Source organism: Polyodon spathula, chromosome 11, assembly GCF_017654505.1.
Source record: "Polyodon spathula isolate WHYD16114869_AA chromosome 11, ASM1765450v1, whole genome shotgun sequence".
Lineage (NCBI taxonomy): Eukaryota > Metazoa > Chordata > Actinopteri > Acipenseriformes > Polyodontidae > Polyodon > Polyodon spathula.
Genome location: NC_054544.1, coordinates 34,288,952 through 34,302,664, shown reverse-complemented (window position 1 = coordinate 34,302,664; position 13,713 = coordinate 34,288,952). Strand labels below are relative to the sequence as shown.

General features: G+C 37.4%; 2 protein-coding genes across 3 annotated transcripts in view; one reads left to right on the top strand and one right to left on the bottom strand.

Moving 5' to 3' along the window:
- Positions 1 to 4,160, top strand: part of LOC121322969 (E3 ubiquitin-protein ligase MSL2-like) — an 8,830-nt gene extending 4,670 nt beyond the window's left edge. The window contains exon 2 of the mRNA XM_041263633.1: positions 206 to 4,160. Coding sequence (XP_041119567.1) covers positions 206 to 1,785 — 1,580 coding nt within the window. The 3' untranslated portion in view covers positions 1,786 to 4,160. The remainder of the gene's footprint in view (positions 1 to 205) is intronic.
- A 4,479-nt stretch (positions 4,161 to 8,639) lies between these two features.
- The window catches only part of LOC121323313 (serine/threonine-protein phosphatase 2A regulatory subunit B'' subunit alpha-like), an 85,374-nt gene continuing 80,300 nt past the window's right edge, over positions 8,640 to 13,713 (bottom strand). Inside the window, exons 7-15 of one of the 2 annotated variants that reach the window (XM_041264302.1) lie at positions 13,484 to 13,558; positions 13,094 to 13,180; positions 12,596 to 12,752; positions 12,220 to 12,268; positions 11,569 to 11,658; positions 10,811 to 10,986; positions 10,542 to 10,660; positions 9,921 to 10,027; positions 8,640 to 9,395 (exon numbers count right to left, since the gene is read on the bottom strand). In XM_041264302.1, coding sequence (XP_041120236.1) covers positions 9,299 to 9,395; positions 9,921 to 10,027; positions 10,542 to 10,660; positions 10,811 to 10,986; positions 11,569 to 11,658; positions 12,220 to 12,268; positions 12,596 to 12,752; positions 13,094 to 13,180; positions 13,484 to 13,558 — 957 coding nt within the window. In that variant the 3' untranslated portion in view covers positions 8,640 to 9,298. The remainder of the gene's footprint in view (positions 9,396 to 9,920; positions 10,028 to 10,541; positions 10,661 to 10,810; positions 10,987 to 11,568; positions 11,659 to 12,219; positions 12,269 to 12,595; positions 12,753 to 13,093; positions 13,181 to 13,483; positions 13,559 to 13,713) is intronic. The other variant, XM_041264303.1, reaches the window with a different exon arrangement.

Below are 13,713 nucleotides of genomic sequence, written 5' to 3'. Positions count from 1 at the left end.
TTCTTATTTAGTTAGGTATTTTGGCTGACTAACAATGCATTTCTTTTATTCTATAAGATTTGTTTTTCATAGTATCACTTTCATTACCAACCAGTACATTGATGCCATTGTTAAATTGACTTAATTTAAACCTCACACTACATACAAACTTAATTTTGGTGTAGGATCAAAAAGCTAATGATTTGCATTGTTCTTTCTTTTTCAGGGAACTTGCTGCAAGATCCAATAGCTCCAACCAACTCCACTTGTCAGCATTATGTGTGCAAAGCCTGTAAGGGTAAGAAAATGATGATGAAACCTTCTTGCAGCTGGTGTAAGGACTATGAACAATTCGAAGACAACAAGCAACTTTGTATTTTAGTGGACTGCTACCGGAAGCTCTGTGAGTATATTGCTGAGTCACCATTAGCCCAGCAAATAGCCAGTGCTGTTGGAGGTTCCCCAGATATTTTGGCTATGTTGAAAGAGGGATTGTTGTTAAATGAGGACGAGCAGGAAGATTCTCAGGTGGCTGTTTCTCAAAGTTTATCACGTTCCCCAGTACCTTCAACCTCTGAGAACCACAGCAGCTCGCAGTTAGAGGCATCTTCAGAGCTTCATGAACAAGCAGCAGACACAGACATATGCCGGACTCGCATAAATGGATTGCATGACTGTAATGGGCTCTCAATGGATGAGCTGGCAGCCAGCCTCCCTTCATCAGAAAATGCTGTCAATTCCATTGATGTATGCAGCACTGGGAACAACCTCAAAAGTGAGGGCTTTCCTGACGAGCTGCCGACAGTCTGCACTGAAGGTATAGACATCTGCAGCTTCAGCGAGGACATGAAACACAGCAACGACCCTCTTTTGCTGAGCGTTGAGGAGGTGCTCAGAAGCTTGGAGCCGGACCCTGTTACTGAGGACTGCAGTGAGGCCTTGCAGTCTAGCTTGGAGACAACAGACTCACTGAATGGACCTTTCTCTGATCCCAAGTTGCCCTCCCTCCCTCTGGACACTGAGGTCTTTGTTTCCTGTCACCCTTGGCCCTCCTCTGGGATCTCCTGTTCGGCGGCCACCCCCAAAGCAGCAAGGATGAATCGCAAACGATCACGATCAGAGAGTGATAGCGAGAAGATCCAGCCGCTGCCCATCTCTAGCATTATCCAGGTCCCCCCGCTGGCAGCTGCGGTTCCTGCACCGGTTAAGCGGGAGCCCAAGGTCCCGGCCACAGTGCCTAACGGGGGCACTGTCAAGGTGAGTAAAACACTTCTGGTATCTAACAAAAGCATCAAGAAGAACCCTGACCATGGGGCCAAGAAAGCCTACTCAAAGGCCAAACAAGGGGTACCTAAGACCAAGGACAAAATGAAAGAGCGTCTTCTCTGCAATAACTTGATGCCAGGCAGCCCCACCAAAGTTGTGTACAAAAAGCCACAGGAAAAGAAAGGCTGTAAATGTGGCCGGGCCACCCAAAATCCAAGTGTTCTTACGTGTCGTGGCCAACGGTGCCCATGTTACTCTAACCGCAAAGCCTGCTTGGACTGCATCTGCCGGGGCTGCCAGAACTCGTACATGGCCAATGGGGAGAAAAAGCTGGAGGCCTTTGCTGTGCCAGAAAAGGCTTTGGAGCAGACCAGGCTCACGCTGGGCATCAACGTTACAAGCATTGCTGTACGGAATGCAAGCACAAGCGCAAACGTCATCAATGTCACAGCCGGTTCTCCTGTCGCCACGTTCCTAGCTGCCAGCCCTCACGAGGACAAAAACTTTGATGAGACTCTAGACATGAGGTTTGACTGCTGAGCTCTGTTGATATTCTCCTTCATTCACATGTTTTTATGGGAAGGGAGGAGAGGAAGACGAGTCACTACATTATTAAGGCAGCTATGGTTCTGTTCCTGTTCAGTTTTAAAAATTGCCAAAGTTCTTGCCTATAAATCCCTTGTATATGATGTGTTCTGTTTTTCATACATTGCAGTTTGGAATTAGGAGAGTAGTCTTACTGTAAGTTTAATGCTACTACAAGTGACTTATACTTCATGATCTTTGGCAAGAAAAACTTGACCTCGTTGTTGCTGGTCATGCTCTGTGCATAATTAAAAAAGGTTCAGGTAAAAACAAATGTAAAATAAATGGTACCTGCAATGTCAGTGGCGATAGGTTGTAGTCATAACCTTTTTTATATACAACATACCAGTAATTCCATAACAAAAAATAAATTGATATTTTTTTCTTAAGTAGTATTTGCAGTATACCATCTTACTAAGAACAGTCTATTTGACAACAGAATACCATTTAACAGATGCAAGGTGGTGAAATGCAGTATGTACAGTTTCTGTCTAAATTATGTTCCTGTCCTGTTTGTACTAGTTTCTGCTGTCTCAAACAAAAGTGTGCCCCCTTTTTTTTTTGTTGCCTTTAAAAAATAAAAAAAAAAAAAAAAAAAAAAATAATAATAAAAAAGTAACATACCTGTAACATTAAGAGCTCCATAAAATGGGGAAAAATACTGTTGATTATTTTTCTCCCCTTCCTAACTGTGAAATAAAATCTATTCACTGTAATGTGGTAGATCATGTAGCCTGGTAATCCCCTTAAGGCAACATATTCACTTCCCTTTTTGGTTGAGTTATGAATTGGGAAATGAGCAGTGTCTTAAATGCTATATTGTGCACAGATATCATCCCTAATCCTTATGTAGATAAGTGTGCATCTGCCTAATCAGCACTTCATGCCTGAAAGGACCCTGTATTTAAGCACTTAACTTGATTAAAAGGCCAAATAGCCACATTACCTGCTTGGTAGATCATAGCAATATTTGTTCAATATCTTAAATATTACCCTCAAGTATGTCTGTATACATGACATGCACCCTTGTGCTAACTTAAACAAAACACATCTCATCATTATGCTTAATTACATACAGCATTAACAAAAAGACCACCTTCTATTACACCTGTGTTTGGGGTTTGTGTTGCATTGCATGGAGAATATTGCTTAACATGTAAAGGTTACAGGATAACTTTTCCAGGAAAGGGTTAGTGTTGGGTTTGGGTGGGAGTGGTTAACAATTGTCCATGTCCAAAACACACCAATTAATTTCTGCATGTTAGTAAACTGTTCCACTATCGACATACCCACAAATGGAAGCCACTGAGATAGTCTCAATGCAACTTATGAATTGCTGAACAAAATCAAATATAAAAGAGGTGGTCTTTTTATTATCAAGACAAATTGCACATTTTTTGTTAATTTAAAATGTACCACTTTTAGTGGCAATTGTCACAGAATTTTCCATTCCCCATGTAACATCCTTCCATGAAGGATTTCATTTATTTTATGTGAACTGCATCTTAACAATTTTCATTACCTTTTTGATTTAGCGCACAGCATGCACAGTGACAGTTATTCACCTAGTGTACAGATAAAAGAATGTGCAGGTATTCTCTCTGACAGATCCAATGGCACCCTCTGTTTTTATAGTTTTACCTGATGTCATTTACTTTGAATGTGGTCAGGTAGTGTTTTTGAAGCCATAGGAGAAAACAAAATGTGATTCATGTCCAGTCTGTTCTTTTTTTGTTGTTGTTTTGATTTGCAAGAAGAGTTGAAAAATATTTTTGATAATGAGAGTAAATGGTGGAATGCCATGTAGTTTTCTTGTCTTTATTTGCACCTGACTATTTTTTCAATACCTCGATTTTTTTTTTCTTCTTAAGGAAACTGTTTTGCATTTGTAATGTGATTCTATATGTTGACCAAAAAAGAATAATCAAATCAATCACTATGGATTGGTGATTGAACATTACAATCTCCCGAGTCTCTGTTTACTGCTCCACTGTGGTATTAGAAAACTGGTGTAACCACAATGGAAAGTTAGCAATTCTTCAAAGTTGCAAAGTTTTACAAAAATGGTTAATAGCGATATTGTTAGGGTTCTAAACTAACCAGATATGGTATTACACTGTGTTAGAGCAAGTAATGTAAAGGTGGCCAGTGAAAATGTAACATGTACTTTTTCATTTAATCAAGGTTTTGGTTTTAGGTTAAGCCCTGGTTACAATTTTGTTGTTGATAGTTCAGGTTGCTGCAAACAACTTTCCCTGTTATTACTGGTATATTCACTGCCACATTTCTAAACCTGTATTGAAATGATCAATAAATATGTTAGTTTTGTACTCCCTATGTTGTAGCTATGTTTAGGAACAGAGGTTATTCTAGAAAGAGCTGCAATGAACAAGGCAGTGATGAAATAGCAGGCACTGATCATTTTAAAACTAATCTGGTTTGTTTGTTTTTTTAACAATACAGTGCAGTTAAGACAGTCAGGTTACACATTTCATTTTGCAAACCACGCTTTTTTAAAATGTATTTTATATGAAGTTTTTTTGTGTTCAGAATATGTGAAAAATTAAGTGTTCTTTGCATTAGAAGGTACTAAACTTACCAAGCACTTGCTAAGAGTGTTTGCCCACAAATGCATTCTTTGTTCAAACATGATTATCTTGCTTCAAATTAATATGCATTTAGGTCAATACAAATTCACAACAAAGTACAATCAACCCTCAATCAAGTTGCTAATTACAGTACTACCCATATTTTATGTTGACAATTTTAAATAAGAGATTTATTAAAAATAAATAAATAAATAAACAACCACACAAAACTTTTGATTCACCCCCAGTTGTGTGGAGGCCTCCATTTAGCCAAACATCAGGTTATATCTTAAAGTTTGATCAGACTTTTAAAATAGACCAAACAGAGTATTGATGGAGAAGTTTATTTGAACAATTAATGAGCACTTGTGTTCTCAGCTAGTGGGTACACATATACACATATTGACAGGCGCTGAGGCTTAGACAGGAAAGCTATTACCACAAGGGCTGATATTGAGAGACATTGGGTAAGCTGTAGGCTGTTCCAGAAAGATTGACAGCAGAAATTCATTATTTTAACAGGCTACAATTGTAAACATACTTAGCCAATTAAAACCTTTAATTAATAAGTACTCATTTGGTAAACAGATGATAAAGCACAGTTTGATATGGATTATGCTGTTTGGTTCAAATAGTGTCAGAAATTGATTTGTTACCAAAAAAAAAAAAAAAAAAAAAAAAGATATGGACTGTTAAACATAAATTAACCATATAGATTTTTAATTGAATCTTTCATAGGAAAAAGAAAATAGAAAAGCAAGAATAAATTATAAAACACAACTAGTTATTGTGTTTGCTGAGTTCATGAATGGTACATAAGGATGCTGTTTTCAGTCTGCATTGAATGCTTACATCCATGTATAAAACTCATTCAGGATTTCTCTGAAAATAAATTATTTAGTTATTAACTAACATTAACCTGGAGGCACAACTTAGGGAGAGAGGAGACGGCAGTTTAGTATCCCTGCCCATCAAAATCATTTGCCTGTATTTTTGACATGGCCTGCCACGTTGCCTTGGACTAATTTCAAGTGTCTTTTGTCGGAAAGAAGAGAAGACAACCAGACTTATTTATTTTGAGTTTACTTGCTTTAAACTCAGAACTACAGCAATGAAATACAATGTCATCAGGTCACTATTTTTCATGTGTTAGTATGTTTTCACTCCATTTTTTTCTTTTGAAGTCTGCAGTTGATTGCATCAAGAATAAAAGTCTCATTCGACTCTGCTGTGAAAGAGATGGAGGCTTTTACTACAGTTCTAAAGCGCAAACGTGATACGTAGCAGACTAGCACCGGTCCGATACATCGGGTCTATTATCACATGTTGATTGATTTAATTAAACGCGATGAGGTAAAATACTACTGGAATCACATAGGAGTTTACAACCTTACTTATTTTATTTTTTAAATTTAATTTAAAAATTCCAAAGAAATACAGCAAAGATAAAGCCATGCTAACACAAACACTAAAAACGTCAAGATGGCATACCACCTGACTGTCTCACTATAGCTTCTGCAAACAAAACATATGCCAGAAAACAAATGACACATATCCAAAACAGTTTGAAACTCAAAAAAAAAACCTCCAAAAGGTAGCATTTAAATAATCAATGTTTAAGCAGTTTTGTAATAGCTTAAACAGCTGTATACCCCCATTTTTTAAAAAAGGTACCACGGTACACATGGCTGTTTTATAGTGTTCATCTCAAGTCTTGAATCAGGCAATTGGTACGTGTTTGATACCAATTACCAGTACAGCAGGTTTATTGCTTAGAAGGCTTCTGAAACTAACAAACTGCTACATTAAAACCCATTTAAACACCCAGTTGATTGTCTTCATACAGTGAGTTCAGAAAGAATATTCACCTACATTCTACCTTTAATCTGGATGCATATTACAGTGGCAGTAAAAGTAATATTACATTTCAACAACAATGCCACTGTGGCATAATCGATCACTCGGCGGGGGGAGATATACAAAGTGGTTTATATAGGCTACAGAAAATTCTCCCAAACGCAGTTCTACTATTGATACAGCTACTGGCAACTACATGTAGCACATATTAAAATATAGATTGCACCTTTGGCAATATAATTCATTTTTACACTACTTACAAACAAATATATATATATATATATATATATATATATATATATATATATATATATATAATATATATCTATATATATATATATAGGTTATATACACTATACAGTAACATTCATGGCTCCCCTTTTGACAAAGCCAGGAGCCAGGAAAGTTCTGGTATGGATTAAACACAGCGGAGGCATGACACTCAAATAGGGATATGAGCTTCCAAGACTTCTGATGTGGATACTGATCATAGTATTTTATGATGCAAAAAAATCATTAAATAATAAAAACACTAACAAGTTAAAACCTGTTTAAGGACATTTTAGAATATTGCCTCAGCCTTTCTGCAACACGGTTTTGAAATCATGGCATGTCAAAGGACTGAGTAAATCCTGAAAGCCCATGTACATAATAAGCAAAGGCATGAACATGAATACTGAGAAACACAGTATACCATGACTACTGTGTCAATGTCCTTTTTGCTGTATCTTGATGGCAGACCCTCGCATCTTTTGTATGAAAATGCATGATGTTAATACTGAAACGCTTACAGATTGGGATGTCAAAATGTAAAAGACGCTATTTGTCAATTATGCAAACGTATATATACAGACACTGGGCCATATTCAAATATGAATAGAGACTTTACAAATCCGCATTAAAAAGCCACAGTGAAGATATGGGGGTAGACTGAAGTTTAAAAGTATCTTCATATTTAAAGATTCAATATTTATATCTATTTACTATCTTGTTTTCTACCCAGTTATTTTATACCCAGTTTTATATATACCTATATATTATATATATATAATATATATATATTATATATACATATAAATATATATATATATATATATATATATATATATATATTATATTAAAGCGCAATTTAAAGTTAAATCTAATCCAAAAAGTTTAAAACTACCCATCTCAGAATTGATTCTACTGCTTGTTTATTTCTCACTGCTCTTACCTTCCATATTTGGCTTGCATTAAACTTCTGGCAATATTACTGAGACAGATTGTTCATAAACATGAAAGTGATGCGGTCTAGAAAACATTAACCCCACTAGAACCTGCCTTAGGGCACATGAACTGTAATTGGTGCAGGTTTAAAGACTTGCTGAACTGTCCTGTGAACTACTTTAGGATTGTTGTCTTCCTTGTAAACTCTTAGTTATCCAGATAAGAATATACTTATTTATCTATCTACAGTATAAGTATCTATACAGTATATTTACAGATGTAAACCTGCAGTATTCAGTAAGCAGAGATGATCTTGCATCTAAGCACAAGCTTTTCAACTTATTTAAAAAAAAAAAAAAATAATCAGTTTCACTCCAGCTGTTAAAGTAACTGAGGATGGCCTGACATCAAATACAAATCCTGTACATTTACATTCTGGGTCAGACTTGATTTAACCAGATCTCTTCCAAATCATAAGAATACATCTTTGGAAGCAGATGAAACAATATTTTTTACAGAAATAATGTTTACTAAAATAAAAATGGGATGAAAGGAAGAATCTTCTACTGCAGAGTAAAGTCTCCTGTGCTATAGGGGCTGGCTGGCGAGTGACAGAATTAAATAAAATAAACAAGAACGAGGCAGAAGGAAGGGTTCAAGTAGACTAACAGTAGTTGGTCTTCTCCTGAATCACTACTTTAGCTTATGTTGACATATTGTGGATTTCTGTAAGCTACATAGCTGGTGCAATTAACATAAATTTGCAATTCTTCCCTAATCTGTGCACGTTTATAAGAAGTATGGGTAGTCTGGACATTAAAAAAAAAAAATATATATATATGCTTAATATCATAATGAATGTATTGTAACTAGATACATATAGCTATGACCAAAAGTTTTGCATCACCCTATATAATTAACTATGAAACCTGCTGAATAATGATACGTTAACTTATTTACTTAAATACCACTTTCTAGTTTGTGACATTTTCAAATCTAACATGAAATACTATATTACTATTATTGCTTCCAGTACACTTTTGTGATATAATTTTGTAGTTTCTTTGATTACATGATGTTAAATAAAATATCATATATATATATATATATATATATATATATATATATATATATATATATATATATATATATATATATATATATATAAATGATGTCTCAATCTTAAAATTCTAGGTGATGCTAAACTTTTGGCCATAGCTGTATATTCAGGTTTAGCATCGAAGAAAGGCAACCCCAACCCAACCCAACCCCATTTGTCAACATTGTTGGAAGAAGGTGCCTTGATAAAGCAAGAGACCTTCCAACATCTTGTTGACTTCATATCCAGGTGTGTCCAAACTGTTACCGACAGTGCAGCAGGAGGTTGTGCACAAGTTGCTACTAGTAATGACCACTAGGTGGTACAGAGTGTATTGTACACAGAGAGTATAATCATGTGTATACATCCCAAATGCTCCTTGTTCTCCAGACTAACACAGAACAAATATTCCCACTAGACTTACTTAAGACATATTGCACAAAAAAAGGCTTTTAGAGTCATAGGCAGCTCTATTGCACACACACACACACACACACACACACACACACACACACAGACACATCATTTTGTTTGAATTGTAAAAAAAAAAAAAAAAAACAAACAAATACTAAAAAAAGAAGCATAATTCCCTTCCAAAGGAAAAAGAACAAGCTAAAAAAAAGTAGAAGGTCTATTCCTTATTGTGTGCGACTGCTCAGTGGTGTCTTTTCACCGACAGTCACGTCTGATTGTTTGGCAGTGTGACCTGTTTTAGGTTTTATGCTGAAAGGTCTGAAATGACAAGTTTGTCCCCCTTGTTTCCGATTTCTGATGCGACCGTGAGTTCGTCAGATTCATAATCGTCTTCAAATGTCCTGGAAAAACAAAGGCAGTGTTATTTTGTTTATCACCCTTCTTGAAACATGCAAATACAAATCTGCTCATTATAATATCAAAGAGGTATTGTGGACCCACGGAGGGCTGGGAGTGTGCTACTTCACCATTCAAATTAAAGCAAGGGAAATCTTTGATGTTCTTGCTTTTTACTGCTGAAAATGTATAAAAGTGTGGTCTGAGATGCTAATGAGACAAATAATTTACCTGGGACTATCCTGTCTTGGACTGTCAAAAAGTTTATGAAGGAAACAGTTCTTTGTAGGCTGGCTTATATGCAGTTGGTATTTTAGTTTTGGAAATTGATTGTTACATCACTTCAAGGTAAAGGACTGGGACTACCTAGAAAAGGCAGGCCTTAATCATTTTGTACACTCAATATATTTTAGTCTGTTACTAATATGCAAAAAAGCCAAAAGTAGAAATAGTTTCTGCACAATGCAGAATGAAATAAAACCATCAAGAAGGAGCAGTGAAACTGCTGTTAAGGGGGATGCATTGCTTACCCTTCCTGTAACTGCTCATTGGCTGTCTCTTCAGCCACCAGGACCTCGTATTCTTCAGCTGCGTACTTATCCCAGTCTGACGGCTCTGGACCATCGTTCTCTACATCCTGAAACAGAGAGACATTGATAAGAAATAAGTTATCAGAACCTAGTAGAGTTCTGACACCCCTCGGATAATGCAGCACATACTCTCTGCTGGAGCCCCATCCTTTATTAAAACTAGGGAGCTGTCATTTAGTACATCTACAAGGCAGATGAAAGGTTACTACAGAAACCTTTCTTGCTTTGTGGTTGATTGCGGGAGGGTTCAGAATGTGCTGACACTACAAGCCTGGTCCTCAAAGGCCAGATTTAGAGGAAAGCAACTTAGTCATGAGGAAAGGTTGATCTCGTAAATATATAAATTCATTAAAAAACCCTGTACTGGTAGCAGAATAGCATCTTTTATTAAATCAGACCTAAGTTCACTCCAGTCGTGGACTACTTGCTTGAATCTTCTGGGTCACTTTCTAACAAGAGAGTTAGCCTACCTGAGGTACAGTGTCAAAAATCAGAGTTAACTAGGACTAGTTTTTCCATTCATTTCTGAGAAATACCATGAACCAAAGCCTCTTCCTTTACCTTTTGCACAGCAAATGGATCTCTCTGTTCATGGTCCAGGTACTTCTCCAAGTTAAAGAAGGTGTCGTAGAATATATGCGCCATTCTGCAGTGCTTCAGATCCCGAAGAGTTATTTTACCTGCCAGAACAATCCAAGGACAGTCGTTCTGAGCCATTCTTGCTTTACACTGTATACACCCCCCCCCCCGCTCCCCCCCCGGTAAAACCATGGTTAATAAATGGATCTAACAAACTGAGACAAGCACTATTAGAAACACTAGACTCTTACCTTGGTCTGCACATTTCACTAGATCCAGCATCTGACAGAGCAGGTCGTGGAATGGCAGTGGTTCAATGCCCATCCCTTCCATTCTCTCGCATTGCTCCTCATAGAAATACTCAAGCTCATACATGGAGAGCACTCCATCTCCATCGATGTCCATGCACTTGAACCAGTACTCAATACTGCAGAAGACATAATACCCCACTTAATGCTGGCCCACAAATCAACAACAAATTAAATCATCCCTAGGTATTCTGCATCTGTGCTGCGATTTGATTATACTGCAATCCTGGATCTGGCCCACCTTTATACAGACTTAGCTGTCATAAAATAAAATAAGTGGTTTTAATTGCTATTTCAGAACCTGTACTGAAGAACGTTTTAGTAAATGAACAGCTACTGCAACTGCATAATTTTTTTGTTCTTATAACCACAGTATCAGTAGCGCCGTTTATTTTATTAACTAATACAATCATTCAGTCAATTAATTTTTATATAGCCCTTTTCATGGCAAGTCATCCCAAAGCGCCATAAACTACAATATCAAACATTACAATAATTAAAAATGCTAAACATTTAAAATATAAAATATCTATTTTCCATAAGCTTGGAAAAAAAACAGGAGGTCAATTCCAGACTTCAATTCCTCCAGTGTCTGAGTCTCTGACAGCTGGAGGCAGGGAATTCCACAGGGAGGGGAGCACAAGTAGAAAAACTCCGACCTCCCAGAGAGACCCACCTAAAGAGACACACAGAGAGTTTACCTGGTGGGATTCTTCTTATCCTCTTCAGAGATCAGAAACCAGACAAAATCTGCATAGCTCATCCGGCCTTCTTTCTGCACAGAGTTCCCCCTGACAGGCAGAAAACAAGGCGTCAGTTAACAAGCCATGCCTATAGTATTTTACACTATTTTCATTTTTTCAGTCAGTGTTTATTTGTTTTTTTACATCCTTAAAATATGTATTTAAAACACACACACATGTTTGCATTCCTATACTTGTGGGATCTTCTCATTGACTCTCACTATATTTGTATTTACTATTTCTAACTCCAGTCAGACAAAACTCCACATAGGGTGAAAGTTGACCACAAACTAAATATGCTGGTACTTTTATTTATTTTCTTTTTAAAGGCATATTTAGTTCTTAAAAAGGTGTTTTACAAAGTGGGGATGTCCCCACAAGGTTACTATCTTTGTGGGGACATTTTCTCAAATTTTGTCCCACACACACACACACACACACACACACACACACACACACACACACACACACACACACACACACACACACACACACACACACACACACACACACACACACACACACACACACACACACACACACACACACACACACACACACACACACACACACACACACACACACACACACACACACACACACACTTACCTTGTTACCGCTCCAGAGAATATTCTCTCAGTAATTCTATTCGATGAAGCTAGGTGGAAATGGAAAAGATTACTTCTATGTCTACACCATATAAACTGGAAACTAGCATTTAAAACACAGGGCTACAGCTACACCTCCTATCAACTGTGGTTAGTGTATGATCTCCAGGTGACTTACTCCACAGGTAATTCAATATCTTGATTCTTAATCTTTTGCTCCCACTTGGCATACTGTGGATATGGGGTTAAGGCAGGCAGTTCATTTAACCCTTTAGATCCTTGTTGATGCTTAGAAAGCCTGCTGGCTCATTAATGATAACAAAGAAACTGATACTGGTGTGCATCTCCCAGGTATAATCCCCTGGTTCTTCACTTACCATGTTCATTATACCTGGCCAGGTCCTTCTGGTCGATGAAAAGATCATGGTCTGTGTCCAGCTCCCAGAATTTACAGTAGATCACGTAGAAGTGTTCATAGGAGAAATAATCTGTAATCTGGTTGATATCGTCCTCCTCCTCCAGAAGAGCAAGGGTCTAAGACAGAGGAACAGGCAGCATGTCATTTAATAAGGATAAGGACACGGATATAAACCTCTTTCTTTCTGTCTCTTGCATACATGTGTAAACCACTACCCTTCCTTGTATCAATTTATTCGATCTTAATCAAAAGCACAGGTTGTTTCAGAAGGGAAATGTATCTATATGAATGGATATGAAGATTTAAACAGAATGCATTAGGAATTAATTCCAATGTAGGTAGAGTGATGCTACACTTAATCAGTTTAGTTGAAATGAAGTACTCTGCTGTTTAGTAGTTTTTTTATACTGGCGCAGCTCAAGTGTATAGGGGCTGAGCAGGATGCGATTGTACATACTTGCAGGAAGTTGCTTCGTCTCAGCTCATTCATGGTGATTTTCCCTGACCAGGACCGGTTGACTGTGTAGAATATCCGCTGAATTACCTATAGCACCAGAACATCCCAAAATACATGCGAGTTAGAGCAATACCAGTCAGGCATGCTGAGCCCAGCTAGGAGAGATGCACTGGCACTGACAACAAATACCAGGGTTTAAATAGAGACCTAAAGTACTATCAAACAGGAGAGGGTTTTATGCCAGCAATGTGGACACCGCCAGCAACTGTGGCATTTCCAACTGTACAAAACAAGTTTAATTTTTCAGGTTCAAGCAATTTGACCAATCTGCTGTACATGTTATAAGACAAAACATCCAGTGTTGCACAACGAGATGGAAAGGAATCATACCGTGGTAATGTACCGAGAATGGAATTCAGGGGCATCCTTCAAAAACGTCAAACCTGGATGAGTGTCCACAATATCCTGAAACAAAACAGAACCTGCCAGGTGAGTCCAGGAACTTCATCACGTTGGACTTGAGTCACATTCAAGCTCGGGCCTCAAGAGTTGAATGATGCAAGAAGTGTTTCAACACAGATGTGCGTCACATCTTTGTCAATTCCATTATTAATATTGTC